The sequence below is a fragment of the Dermacentor andersoni genome, chromosome 6 (assembly GCF_023375885.2).
Source record: "Dermacentor andersoni chromosome 6, qqDerAnde1_hic_scaffold, whole genome shotgun sequence".
Lineage (NCBI taxonomy): Eukaryota > Metazoa > Arthropoda > Arachnida > Ixodida > Ixodidae > Dermacentor > Dermacentor andersoni.
Genome location: NC_092819.1, coordinates 105,890,448 through 105,905,806, shown reverse-complemented (window position 1 = coordinate 105,905,806; position 15,359 = coordinate 105,890,448). Strand labels below are relative to the sequence as shown.

At 48.1% G+C, this 15,359-nt stretch overlaps 1 protein-coding gene across 1 annotated transcript in view; it reads left to right on the top strand.

Moving 5' to 3' along the window:
• Positions 1 to 8,655: 8,655 nt before the first annotated feature.
• LOC140218780 (astacin-like metalloprotease toxin 5) overlaps positions 8,656 to 15,359 on the top strand; it is a 122,638-nt gene continuing 115,934 nt past the window's right edge. Inside the window, exons 1-3 of the mRNA XM_072288541.1 lie at positions 8,656 to 8,924; positions 12,846 to 12,913; positions 13,994 to 14,066. Of these exons, the coding sequence (XP_072144642.1) occupies positions 8,816 to 8,924; positions 12,846 to 12,913; positions 13,994 to 14,066 (250 nt within the window). The 5' untranslated portion in view covers positions 8,656 to 8,815. The remainder of the gene's footprint in view (positions 8,925 to 12,845; positions 12,914 to 13,993; positions 14,067 to 15,359) is intronic.

Sequence of the window (15,359 nt, the reverse complement as noted above, 5' to 3'; positions counted from 1 at the left end):
GGAGTTCCCCCTATTGCGATGTGCCTCTCAATAAAATCGGCGTTATGCCATGTAAAGCCCCAGAATTCAATTCACATGCACGTACGCATCACACATTTACACCCGGAAACATACAGGCGTATATTGTTGAGGTGTGAGTGCTGTCATGCCGGTACGCTTTATAGCTACAGAACGCAGCAAGGACTTAAAAACGAAATTAAAAATTACGGAGTTTTAAGTGCCAAAACCACTTTCTGATTATGTGGCATGACGTAGTGGGGGACTCCGCAAATTTCGACCACCTGGGGTTCTTTAACCTGCACATAAATCTAAGTACACGGGTGTTTTCGCATTTCGCCCCCATCGAAATGCGGCCCCCGTGGTCGGGATTCGATCCCGCGACCTCGTGCCTCGCAGCCCAACACCACAGCCACTGAACAACCACGGCGGGTAAAAGCGAAATCGGAAGTGTATATAAAGAGCATTATCTTGAAGTACACGCGAATATTTCTCGTAATACAAAAGTGTCATTTTTCCTACATGTTCCACCACTCGTGTTAGTCATGTAATGGAGCTTTGCTTTTAGCGCGCGTAGGCCATGTGCTCCATGACTCCGGTGGCAACATTGAGAACAGTTTGTAGCCGTTGAGGCACGTTTTTGAATGTATGCGCTGCTACATGCGGCAGTGATTTGTTCTACGCACTCGCCACAACTGTTCTCGAGGCATGCTGGTGCATGCAGCCATCACGCTTCGGCCACAAATTGAAGTAGCCCACCAATGTGCTCGACGGAAGCTGACACTGTCAGAATTCCTAGTTGCACACTTGTGACATGAGCTATCGAGGTTTTTGTTTTTATTGTTTTTTTTGTTGATGATGCCGTGGACCATGAACGTTTGCTTACGAAATCACACCACAAACGCTAAATTTTTATTCAATAACGAAAGACGTGCCATTCTGTTCTAAGCAACTGTGACCAAAAGCACTGAAATGTAACCTAATATGTGATTACATAAGCTAGAATAGTCGCATATACAGTTACTCTAGTGCAACCCTCTGCGCAATCGGCCAGACATGGCGCTAGGTGTCGCGATTGGACCCTGTTTGCACACACTTGCAATAACTGAGAATATGCTGCATCGAGGCTGTAATCTGAGCACGTACACGCTCTAAGCCCAAGGGATTCTGCAAATGACCAATGCTTATTCGAGTTTTATGGTGTCTTGTTCCCTTAATTCGTGTCTTCTATTTGGTACCATTTTCACTGTTTGTTCAAGTAGATGCACTATGGCAAGCCCCACTCCATTTTTCTGGAAGATAATACGGAGTATACGGAGCGTATTAACCCACAGGATGAGCATTCCCTTCAGAGTTACCTTTCTTGTGGTGTGCACCCTCTTGTTCTCTTTCTCAGAATCAGGAGTTCCATATTGTTATGGATACATAGTAGTCCGCATGCTGCTAGGTGCCTTTCCGTTCTCTCTATTGCCTCATGTGAAGCTTCTAGCTGTCTTGATGTTGAACCCTCAGGCGTCCATGTGGCTAAGTCATCCGCATCGAGGGTTTGTAGAATTCCCTGTACCTCAAAGAGGACTTTCGGTAGGGTGCTTCATGCCTGGTTGAAGAGAAGAAGGGAAATTACGTTACTCGGGGCGCACCTTTGGCCTGGACGTAAACTTTTTGGGACCTCAGGCTTCCTATTTCTACCGTTGCTGTACGGTGGGAGAGGAAGTCTTTCATGCAACTGCACACTCTGTTTCCGCAGTTGAAGCGGCTGACGTGCAGAAGTATCCCTTTGTGTGAGACGTTATCAAAAGTTCCCGTTACGTTTAACGTTAGATTGATTTTCTTGTTCATTGTAATTCACTTACCTATTACATGTTTCTCCATATAAAGAGGATATATTGTTTTTATGGGTGCTGACGAAAGACAAGGATCGTGTTTGGTAAAAGCCCATTGTCTTCCAGGTACGATGAAAACCTGTTGAACACTATATGCTCATATAAGTTCGCCGCACACGAGGTGACCGAAATCGGCGTCAAGACCCGTATGGCTAAAACATTTCCGGGTTATACATTAATGGACACATCAGCATCACATCAGCCATACCATGAGGTGTTGGTGTTCTCTCCTTGCCGTGTTATTTTGCAACGCAAGGACCAAAGAGTTTCCTTCAAATGCCAGCCAGAATATTTGTGCTCATTCGTTGTCGTTTCTTTCTCTTTTTCTAGAACGAATATTCTTTGGTTAAGACAGTAACCCATCAGTATGGTATGAAGAAATTCATTTAGGTCCTGAGGGATCAGTGTGGGACTGATGCGGGCCGCTCCCACGTCGGGACACAGAGGCCGAGTAGCTCTGGACAGCACTGATTTGGTCCGCCAGCACTTAACTGTGCAGCATCCGCTGCCACCACTGCTATTTTTAATTTGAGCTCTATGTGCATCTCTTCATAAACATCTGAAATTACTTCTCCCACGCCCCCGCTTGACGTTTGTTCTCGTTTCTTGCTCGTCTAGCCTCCTCTTAAGCTCCGCATTATCTTGTCTTAACGCATAAGCTGTACTTTCATAGCTTGAGTTGGCTCACGAGAGGCGAGGAGCACGCTCAAGTGAAGAGAGATTCGATGACGCCGAGGCACTGCACTGAAAGTCGCAACTAGATGAAGAGGGTGGTGCTGGCGTCTGCGATTGGTTCACTTTCCCTTACTCTGCTTGCGGTGGCTCGTCAAAAATCACGGCAGCATGCAAACGAAGCTAATGAATGACGCTAAAACGGATCCTCAGCAAAGAGGAGTTGGCAGAACGAGGTCATAGACGCACCGAAAGTGCTCGAAAACGTTACAGAGCCACGCAAAAGTCTTATTACATGCAAATAAACCGGTTTGCTCTCCGTCAGGTGCGAGTAGCGAGTGCCTGATTGATCAGCGGCAGCTATCTTTCATTCCTTTCGGAACGGGGCAGCCTACGGCTATTCAGAAGAAAATTCAGTTTTGTTCGGCTCACTAATGCATCTTTAACGCGTACACGTCATTTTGATGCGGTGAGTTTTTGCGGTATTGTGATGTCGCGTGGCAGGCAGGTGAGGTGCGTGCAGCCCGAAGACGCTTGACCAATAGCCGAGCGCTTATGGGGATAAAGCGTCGAATCAGAAACAAACATTTTTCTTTTGTTCGGTCAAATCATGCATATTCAGTGTGTACACGTCATATCCGGTGTGGAGCTATCGCGGTTTTCGTGCTGTCGCGTGACAGACAGGCGAAATGGGGCTCGTTCTTAAAAGATTTTGGCCCAATCGCGGAGGGCTGATTGCAGAATTGGAATAGAAAAGTTTGGAATAGCTTTACGTGAAAGCGCCCCTGTTCTTGATGTCCTTTTGGTGCGTAATATCACTGTGCCGTCACTCACTGACGTATAACGTCAGTGAGTGACGTATTACGTCACTCACGTAATATTAATGTGTAATATCACTCCGTCGTCACCGTCGCCGATCACCGGACATGCATCCCCGTCGTAAATTTTGGCCTGGCAAATGAAGTTCTACCCCATGGCATATCGGTCGCAAGGCTGCGTGATATAGGAGATGACGACGTCACGACGTTTGCAGTAGACGTCTGCTCAGATTCTTAAGCATGTCCACAGGATGCTATTTGCCCTGACACAACAATTTGTCCCGTGGTTGCTGCGGGCCTATTGCCTCAACGAGCAGCACCTCTGTATCGCCTTTTGGTTTCCTACCCCGACATCTTCGACCTCACCCATTGCAAATTGGGCCAGCCTTCAATTGGTAAGCATCACACAAATACTAGTGATGCCAGTTCTATTCATTGCCGATCACATCGAGTTTCTGCTCCAGAGCGTAAGGTTATTCAAGATGAAGTGAACAACATGCTTGACAAAAGCATTGCTGAACCTTCGTCTGGCCCTTTGGCGCCGTCCGTGGTGCTTGTTAAACCGAAAGATGGCACACGGCGTTTCTGCCTACATTTCTGCGTATTTTCGCCTACATTTGAGACCCACCCTGAGTGATTATCAGCTGTTCTTCATGTCTTCCGCGAGGCTGGACTCCCACTAAGTTCACCGAAGTGTCACTTCGGTCATCGGCAGATAGCAGTGCTGGGCCACCTCGTCGACGCTTCCGGTATTCAATGAGACCCGGGGAAAATTCGTGCTGTCACGTCGTTTCCTGTACCTCAGTCTGTCAAAGACGTCCGATGTTTTTTAGGACTCCGCTTCTACTTCCGACGCTGCGTTAAAGACTTCGCAGCGATTGCCCGACCACTTACTGCTATTCTACAGAAGGATGTGCCGTTTACGTGGGGCCGCACTCAAACTGGCGCGTTTGCCCACCGCACCAACATTCTCACCACGCCATTTATTCTGGCCCACTTTTACAGAAGTGCTTAGCGATGCTATTGGTCGCGGTATCGGAACCCTCTTAGCCCAGCGCCAAGACTGTCAAGATCGTGTTACCGTCTACGCTAGTCGCCTACTCACAGCAGCGGAGCGCAACTGCTCGATTACAGATCGTGAATGCCTGGCTCTCGTCTGGGCCGTTTCGAAATTCCATCCGTACTTGTATGGCACGCACTTCTCTGTAATCACGGACCACCACGCACTCTGCTGGCTTTCCTCATTGAAGGATCCTACCGGCCGGCTAGGTCACTGGGCTCTGCGGCTGCAAGAATATTCCTATGCAGTAGCGTACAAGTCGGGCCATTTACATCAAAACACAGACTGTTTATCACGCTATCCAGTAGACGAACCACCCGAAGAACCTGGGCACGATGCCGACGCTTGCGTTTTCTCCGTCTCTCAGCTGCTAAACGTTGCCGACTAGCAACGCCGTGATCCCACCTTGCGCGCCATCACTGATGGCTTGGGATCTTCGCCATATGATTCGTCCCTTCACCTGTTTGTTCTTCGGGTTGGTGCATTATACCGCCGCAATGTACGCCGCAACGGTTCTGCCCTACTGTCACTGCTCGTCATTCCCAAACACGTCCGGTCAGCTGTTCTCCAAGAACTTCAAGATTTACCACGGCAGCTCCCCTTGGCGTGTCCTGCACCTACGACCGGATTCGCCCACGCCTATTCTGCCCTGGCCTTTCCCTCTCCGTCCGGAAATACGTTACGGCCTGTAGAAATACCAGCGCAGAGAAAGAACATCGATGCTCCCTGTCGCTGGGTGCTTTCCACCGCTCGACATTCCTTTGGAGCCATTCTTTCGCGTTGGCTTGGACTTACTTGCCCCTTTCCCTCTATCCACGTCTGGCAACAAGTGCGTCGCTGTGGTGACAGATTACGCCACGCGCTACACCATCACCAGATCGCATCCAACAAGCTGCGCCACAGATGTCGCCGATTTTATTTTACGCGACGTGATTCTGCAGCATGGTGCTCCACACCAGCTTCTCACTGACAGTGGTCGGACATTACTTTCTAAAGCCATCGCCGACATCCTGCAGTCCTGCTCAACCATGCACAAGCTCGCTACGTCTTACCATCCCCAGACTGATGGTCTCACGGAGCGTCTGAATCACACCCTAACAGACATGCTTGCAAGGTATGTCTCATCCGACCATACTTATTGGGATCTTGCCCTACCCTATGTCACTTTTGCATGTAATAATTCGCGTCCCGACACTGCCGGTTATTCCCCATTCATTCTGTTGTTCGGCCGAGAACCCACATTGCCGCTGGAAGCATCCCTTCCCTCCGCCGCAGCAGAGACCAGTGGGTATGCACTTGACGGAATCAGGGTGCACACGAGCCGTATGTAAAAATACTGAAATATATCTGTAGCGGCTCCACAGCCACCGTAGTCCTCCATAAATAAACCAACAAAATTCCAATAAGGAAAGGCGTCAGGCAGGGAGATACCATCTCTCCAGTAGTCTTCACAGCGCATTTACAGGAGGTATTCAGAGACTTGGATTGGGAAGAATTGGGGATACGAGTTCATGGAGAATACCTTAGTAACTTGCGATTCACTGATGATATTGCCTTGCTTAGTAGCTCAGGGGACTAATTGCAATGCATGCTCACTGACCTGGAGAGGCAAAGCTGAAGGGTGGGTCTAAAAATTAATCTGCAGAAAACTAAAGTAATGTTTAACAGTCTCGGAAGAGAACAGCAGTTTACGATAGGTAGCGAGGCACTGGAAGTGGTAAGGGAATACACCTACTTAGGGCAGGTAGTGACCGCGGATCCGGATCATGAGACTGTAATAATCAGAATAATAAGAATGGGCTGGGGTGCGTTTGGCAGGCATTCTCAGATCATGAACAGAAGGTTGCCATTATCCCTCAAGAGAAAAGTGTATAACGTACAGGTGTGTCTTACCAGTACTCACGCACGGGGCCGAAACCTGGAGCTTACGAAAAGGGTTCTACTTAAATTGAGGACGACGCAACGAGCTATGGAAATAAAAATGATGGGTGTAACGTTAAGGGATAAGAAAAGTGCAGATTGGGTGAGGGAACAAGCGCGGGTTAATGACATCCTAGTTAAAATCAAGAAAAAGAAATGGGCATGGGCAGGGAATGTAATGAGGAGGGAAGATAACCGATGGTCATTAAAGGTTACGGAGTGGATTTCAAAGTCAGGAAAGCGTAGCAGGGGGCGGCAGAAAGTTAGGTGGGTGAATGAGATTAAGAAGTTTGCAGGGACAACATGACCACAACATGGCCACAAAATACGTGACCGGGGTAGTTGGAGAAGAATGGGAGAGGCCTTTGCCCTGCAGTGGGCGTAACCAGGCTGATGATGATGATGATGCAAGAGAAGGTTTATGTGCTGTTTGCGTTGACTGACGGTAATTGACGCTGATGTACAGGAAGAATGTCTTAGTTCTTCAGCGCTTATTGCAGTAGGAGAGGGGCGAGTTGACGTCACAGGTTACATTGCCTGCACCACTTGTCTTTGTCTACGTAGCACACAGAATACACAGCGACACGAATTGGAGTGCTGTCATTGCCTCACACGGTGCATCGAATCTGGGTAGAATTGTTAAACTTGAATTATAGTAGGATGCTTTACGTGCAAAAGCCACAATCTTATTATCAGGCTCAACGTAGTGGGGGACTCGAAAATAATTTTGACAACTTGGGTTTCTTTAGCGCGTTACGCAAATCAATGTGCATGAGCGTTTGCGCATTTCGTCACCTTCGGAATGCGGCTGCTGCTGTTGTGATCAAACTCCCGACGTTGACGAAAACCTTAGGGCTCCCAACATCAAGTTTGCGGACAGACGCCAGTGCCATTCCTTTCCCTGGTGGAGGGCAGCGTCTCCACGTATCAGGTCACCGGCGCAGTGACACACACGCGATTCCCGTGATGTATGCGAAGTTGCTCCTCTCGTCGCAGCTCTTTCGAGAGTGTTAAGCGGTCGGATAGCGAAGGTGCCCGGTGTTGTTGCGTGGTGAACTGCCACCACAGTGACAAAAACACTCGGGGCCTACCAGACGTCTCTGAATTTCTATATATTTTCTTGCAAATTGTATAAAAACGAACAGAGTGGACATGCTTAACCACCATCCGCAAAATCAATGAAGACGTAATGTGAAAGTTGACTATAATACTTGCTACTATTAGCGGCAGCATTGTTGTTTCGCTATGTCGCTCAGTGAAAGCAATTTCCTCGTGAAGACGAGAATATAACTCTGGCTCTACTTCGAGCTGCTTATTTACTTCGAGACGCCTAAGCGAGCTGTAGTCCGAGCAAGCGATAGTACTTGGCCTCGTGTTTGGCTGAGTGGCACGAATGTTAGTTTATAAAGCGGGCTAACAGAACGGATGTTTTTCGTTGAAAAGACAGAGAAAGCGTGAGAAAGAGACACCATCGAATGTAGTGAGCCAGTTGGGATTTCACCACTCGACGACAACGCAGAAAGTCAGTTACACAGGTTGAAGTGAGCGGAAATGCGGGAGGTGAATGGCATAAAAGCCAACAACAACAGTGCGGGAGAGCAAAGGTCTCTGACTTGTCGTTGGGTATCCGGCCAGCTGGGATGCAGTAACAGATGGGCCTTACAACGGCATGCCAAGCGCTTGTACCGGAGCGCCGATTTCGCGGTCGACCGAGCACGATATTGCTTTCTCGCTCGCAGCGGAAACGCTAGACGTGAACAATCTACACTTAGTACGCAAGAAGTGATCGCGAGAATATAATATCACAAGAATTATAATACTTCTTTTATCATTAGTGGGGAAACACTTACAGAGCACTTGAAATATAACCTCACCATCGCGAACGGCATCCGAAAAACCACGGGTGAAATAAAGCGTAATCTTTTTGTTTTAGTCGCGCCAAGCAGCCGCTACAATGTGACTGGGATTCCCGGTCGAACGCGCTCTCCCTCTTCTTCACGCTTGGCGGATATTTTCCCACCAAGCGGTTTGTGAAATGGTGTGGCGCAGATGCGGCCAAATATATTGTTTACAGGAATATTGCTCATAGCAAAATCTGCCCTCGAAATATTTCCGCAGGAAGTCTGCTACAGAAGACCAATGCTCGCAATCAATAGCGCTCATGACTGACGCGGGAATTTTCCAAATGTGCGGAAAGCACTCTCAGCCCCTGCAACACGCTCTCCACCGGATGCGTCGCATTTTCACCTCGCTGGCCTACGCGACATTTTAGGCTACTCGCTGATACAGCTGCAGGCATTGCTGATATTGGCCAGGCGGGGGGTGAGCGTCGCAGAAGCTCTGTTCGCTCATGATAAGTGAAATTGCTTCGTGAATATCATATATCTGTCTCTGCAGCAAAGTGCCTTTCCGTGACATTCTTGCTTGACCGCGCAGAACAACCTACTCGGAACAGGGCCAGCATCATGAATATGTCAGCGGTGAAAAACGTTGCTCTGGTGCTACTGGCTACAACGGCATGGAGGGCAGAAGCTGCTCCCGCTCCTGAAGTGCCCCGTTCCGAGATACACGCAGGTAAAACTGTGGTGCAGTAATACAGTCGACTTTCCTCACTTTTTGATAGTTGTATTAACTCTCTCAGAGTCTTTGATGCAATGGGTTAAGTGTATGTTTGTTGCGCACTGAAAGTTTTTCAGAATTTACGAGAAAAATTATTTTTACAAAGTTTTGCACGCACCCTCTGGCAATAAAAGCAACGTGATTTGCGTAATATTCAGGGAATGCGGGATGGTATAGCTCAATTGTGGCCTCTAGCACGTATTTCAGTATAGCAGTTTTCGGATAGCTATTTAATTTATTAACGCTCTTAACGACCTTGCGCACATCAGCCGGTTTATCGTCGAGAGGTACGCGGGATATGAGCAACGCGGCACATTAAAGAAAGCACCCGAAGCTGGGTACACGCTTTAGGCACTAGGGAACACGGTGGGATTGCATTCTACTTCAATTTGAATGCAACCACCATGACCACGAGGTGGCATGCGTTGGAACTTCACACGCAGAAAGCCACCGCGGTGGGTGGTCACATGTCCGCTGAATTTCATTTGAGATCCAAGGGAGAATAACGAGTGACCCCACAGTCAACCGTCATCGTGTGCTGTATGGTACTTTGAAGTGTCTTCCTCATGGTAACAGAAATAATCGGGAAATCCTTCTCCTTTTTGTTATGAGCTATCTTTGAGCCACTCAAAGGCAGTTTCGCGGCAGTGCGGTACTGCTTATCGCGTCTGCACTGCACACCGTCGTTCTGGCGGACCTTCTGCCCAAGCGTAGCTTTAGACGAAGGGTTCAAAAATTTGGGAGACAAGTGCACGCCATACCATGTTTCCCAGCTAATATTAGCCAAGGTGATCAAACAAAAAGAAAGATTAAAATATTGCGATGCAAGTTACGATTACAAGACCTGCGGTCTTCGGTTTTGAGAGGTCCGGCGACCGTCAAGCCGTCGGGCCCCGTCAAGCCGTTTTTACGGCTTTTAGCCCAGCGGACCTTCCAGCGTATTGTCTGGTAAATAAACATGACTTTGAACGTCGTAGGTCTTAACATCGCATCTTCTAATCTAATCTTTTAATCTTTGTGTTCTTTAACAGCTTGGCTAACGTTAGCATCCACATCCTATACATTTACAAAAAGGGGGCTTTCGGTGCATAGACTCTGATTGTAATTGCAACACAAGCACTTCGGCATCGAAAGTCCAGAATGAGCTGCCCTCTGCCAGACCCTTCCCCGCGGAAGCCTCTCGCGTGCAAACTACTTGCCTTTGCTTTCTACGCTGCTCTCAGCCTCGCAAAAAGGCGTTCATCACACAAGAACAGCGCATCGTCAGGACTAGCCACGTAAACACGAACTACTCGCTATGCCATTGTTGAACCACGTTTCAACGATCCACTTTTTTTTCTGCAGACTGCTGCAGACTTAACGCTATTTCAACTCTGATGGCACTACAACGAACTTAGTTTCTTTCTAAGTTCTTTTCCGACTAGCAACCATTATGAAAAGTTAGCCACTAATAACGCCCGCCTCTTGTTGAAACCTTTGATGTATAGCACTCGCGAGGTTCAAGAACGTCACAGTCACGCCCAAAAAGCGAAGCGCCGATTGCGATAACACATTAGTAGACAGTTATACGAATTTAGGATAGTAGTTCTATCGGCCGCATAAACTTCAAATATTCGCTTACTAACTAATTAACAAGCATGGTGTCACTTGCGCACAGGGAAACATGAACGCATCTAATCTCAAACACGAACACTGGCGTGAGGAAGGGCGCCAGCAGCAGCGAGCGAATAGTATAGCGAGCACACGAAGCTCGGCACACGCTTTAGGCACAGGGGAACGCGGTGGGATTACGTTCTACATCCTGCTGTACCTCGCTTCAACGCGAAATGAGCTTCTAGAAATCAGCGCACACGAAGCTATCAGCTGTCCTTGGCCCTAGACTTCCTACCACTCGCAGATCGATTTCAAGGTAGGACCTGCGCAGCAGCGCGCAGCCATGCCATATGCAGCCACCGCCGGAGTAGAACAACCTCCACGAAGCCTATCGCAGGATGGAAGATGGAGCGCCGCCCTTTCTCACCGGTTTGCTCCCTTGCGCGCGCGAGATCGAGCCATGATCCTCGAGTCACCCTCGCATGCTTTCACTCGCACCCACAGTATAGCGCGCGAGGCCACGATGTTAGCGCACTTGGACTTTATACGGATTACCACGGCCACGCTGACGAGGGAAATGCACCTGGAGTGTGCATATAGTTGCTATCGCATCAAACGAATAATTTATTCCAATTAACAATAATATAAACGTGTGTTGTGGTGCTGATGGGCGGAAAATCTAAGTCTTGTTAAGGTCGATTTAAAGAGCGAAGACAATCGGACATATCAGAATTACCACGGCAAGCTGGGCGAATTGGCGATTGAACATGTTCCTATGGGTGGGCAGCCCAACCCGGACGAAAGACGAAAGGAAGTACACAATACGATCGCAGACTAACCACTGGTTTATTTTTTAATGGTAAGATAGGCTAACACTGATTTCACCCTTGTAAGCGTCACGTCACAGGTGTTTACATTTTCTGCATATTTTAGTTCCTTGGTTGAAAAAATAAACAACTTGTTAGTCCGAGCTCGTATTGTGTACTTACTTTCGTCTTTCGTCCGGGTTGCGCTGCCCACCCATAGGAACATGGACATATCAGGATGGGAAAGCAGCGTGAAGTGGTTTGACGACACCCAATTGAAGTGGTTGACCGCACCCACTGCCAAAGGATGCAGCACACCTGTTACTCATGGGGTGGTTTGGTGCTTCGTGGCCACATCGCGTTCACCCGGCGTACCGAATCGGTGATTCTCCCACCTGTGCGAATTTAGTTAATCAGTGATGCACATGCAGGATTTGGTGACTGCTACTGAGTTATTCATTTTTCATTATGGGAATGAACCAGCTTAGAACGGAAAAACTCAGATCCAATCCCATATGTGAAGCTTGTCTGCCAGCGAAGCTGTGGTATCACATGATCCCATAGGCCAATGTGGCATAGCCTTGAACGATGGAGAGATGCATTACATGAAATTATGGATAGCGATACAACTGAATGTAACGTACGTAACTAAAAGGTAAAGTGTAGAAGGCATCCTAATTGTGCGTGGCTTGCTTTGGGCCGTAACTGCTGCACCCTGCAAAGCCTGACCACGACGCTCTTGTGCATATTAATGTTCCTGTTCCCGACGCCGCTGGTCGTATTCACGCTGCTCTACGGCAGTCCTAACGACGAGAACCTTCCGATAGCGCTATCAGAACACAGATAAAATCAATTGGTAGGTGTGTTCTCCTTTTACACATGAAAGTGTAGCGACGTCACTCACTGAAATCAGTTGCCGTCTACTCGCAACTGCAGCTCATGCAACAATAGTCGTTACTGGAAAACGCATGCGGTGAACGCTACGTACTTCGCTTTGTTCGAACGCGCCTCATCGTCATTCATGTGGATTTGACACTTGTTTCGCAATTTATTGAAACACATACTGGAGTAGGTCTTGCATGCGTAATTCTAATGGACATAGGCACGTCTCGTTTCTGTTCCTGGAATGGTTTTCTATCAATGGAGACGAAGAAACGCCGGGATCCGATTCATATATAGCTGCGCCGGAAAGGAGTACACACATATGTTCTGGAAGCTTACCTGAATAATGGTCTAAAACGCTGTATATGGAAGCTTCTCAAACAAGTCGGTCGATATGCGAGGCAGTTAACGGTGTAATTTTTACTTGCGCAGGCAAAGGATGCGCCTGTCTTCGCCAAAAAAAGTTATTTGTCCGAGCAAAATAGATTTTTTTCTCTTATGAAAAGTTGCTTGCTAATCGCGAAAGATTTGTTTTAAATTATAGAAATTATGTTGCCATAACACGATTTTATATTCACACGCTTTTTTCATGCAGGGGTTCGTGCGATGCAACCTGGGGACATTGAAGGAGACATCGTCATGGAAGGGCACCACGAGACTGGCGTGAGCCTATTTCTTAGGACAATTAATAAGCAGCTGTACCAGAACGTTCTTCTTGATTATTTCACGTGCGTTAAATATTCCTTCAACAGCTTGGCTGCTCCTAGTTTAATTCATGGTGCGACATAAAATACACATGAACATATTTTACACAACTAATGCTTTCCTATCCACGTTGTGAAGGTAGCTGAACAGCGAAGCTGTAAGGGACAAGTACAAGGATTACCAGTTGCGACATAGGCTGAAATAATTCACTTGGCGAACCTTCCTGATCATTAGCCCGAGACGTTTTGACGGCCTGCGACTTGGCTTGCGCCGCTACTTCATGCAGCTACAAAAAGTGGACCAGAGAGAAGAGAAATTCGCCGTGCCTCCTATGCCCGCTGGTCTTGAGGAGTCTTCACGACACGTGGCCTTCCCGTAGCACTGTGACAACACAAATCACTTGCTTGGCGGGTTCTTTTATGTACGAAGGTGTGGTTACGTCACTCCCCGTTTCGCATGGTACAAGCAAGCTGCCGTCGACGCGGCAGACATCGCAACGGTATTTTTTGCCGGGAAATGTATACGGACACGTGCTTCGCATTGCACGTAGGTGCAGGAGTACCGTATCAATTATGTGATTCGCATGGTTGTTTTGACCATGTCTATTTTAAAACCACAAGCTGTTCTGTATGTTGTATGCGTGATTACAAAGAACATATACGCTGTTCGCTTCATTTTGTTGAGTGGTCGTAGCCTGCCTTAAGGGGCTATGAGCCATTGCAATCGGGGTATGGGCTATTGATGATGATAGTTCTCTGTCGACGCAACGCCACAAAAAATCCCGAGATCCTAGCAATAGACTGGTTCGATGTAAAAGAAAAAAAAAAAGGTGAGTCGCTATACAAATGAGATGCTGGTATATGCTTTGTACCGTTTATGTATACTAACTTGGTCTACTTACCATATTGCTACATAGATATTAAATTTGTTTCGCTGAGAAATTTGCTGATTTAAACGCCTATGTTGAGATCCTCGACACCGGAGATAAATTTGCTGTTCGAGGTCATGGGAACGCATAGAACTATTGAATGTGCGCAGCGGACTGCAACACCTGACCCAAGGAAACTGTGGCCTGGTGGAGTCATACCATACAACATCGATTATGCACTTCGTGAGTGAGTTTCGTCAGCCTCTATGCATGCCATAAATCCTATAAAAGAGTTTACGTCACTTAAATGTATTTTATTAATGAGAAAGGACATTCGTTTTTTCATGAAATAAGATTTACGTTTTAAGCATTGCATAATAACTGCTGTTCCAGTTACAAGAAAATGGAGAACAGATCAAACGCAATGTTGGAACCTAAAGGACGCGAGGCTTGCCCGAGTTACTAGTGTAGCAGCGGTGGAGAGGATGACAGGAGCAATACTTCGTCGTCTGTATGGACAAGAACGGCACCGAGAGCGGCGCTGCTGCGCCGGCGTTGAGAGCGCCGCATGCGACGCAAAATTCTATTAGCGGGTGGTACCCCTCTCCCATCTCTCGTTCGCGCCGCCTTGATTGCCTCCTGCACTGCGCGTGTTTGGGCACGTTTCGCGCCGCGCGCGGTGTGTGCCTACGTGTGTGCGCGTGGAGATTTCGTTCGAAGGGCGGTGTACAGTCTGTTTCATTTAGGGGAAAACTCGTAGCGCATTGCATTGCGATGCGGCGAGCGCTTGAGTCAGGCGGCGGGAGTAGCTCGCGCAGGTGCTCGAGGGGCGGGATCTTGAACGGCGTCGTCTGCTACGGCGGCGCGCGCTGGCCGCATTGTCGGGAAACGTTCTACTATCAGTAGAACGGCATTCTACTCATCTCATCGTTACGGCGTAAAATGAGCCGGTATTCTTTACTATGCGTTGTGCGACGCCAACTGATACGCCTCGAAGGTAAGTTCATCGCTGCAGGGCAGTCATAGATGACGTACTGATTCCATACATTATTGACGGCCCGTTTCTGGAAGGCGACTATATATTCTAGCGCGATAGGTCGCCGATCCACACTGCACGTGTGGTGCAACAACAGCTAGAAGAGCGCGCCAGTCACTCTCTTGGAGTGGCCGCCTCAATCCCCGGGCGCCAACATCATTCAAAATGTCTGGGGCTCGTTGAAAGTATCGCTGGCGCACCATCCCCTCTATCAGTCGCCCGAGGATAGGCTGAGCGACTGAGACGTGCTGCGAATGAACACATCCCTGATCAAGTCATTCTGCACTTCACTGCCTTCCAGGATGAGCGCTGTCATCGCTGCCGCTGGGGACATGACGAGATGCTAACTGAAGTTCCGCGCGTGACGTGTCCGTGGCGGGCAGAGTCTGTCTGGTGTAGCGAATGATTGTCGAGAAAAATCATTTCCAGCTCATTGTCTGAACCTAAAACATTCATTTAATCGTATCCGTTTGTTTCATCGTGTTCGACTCCCATAGTTA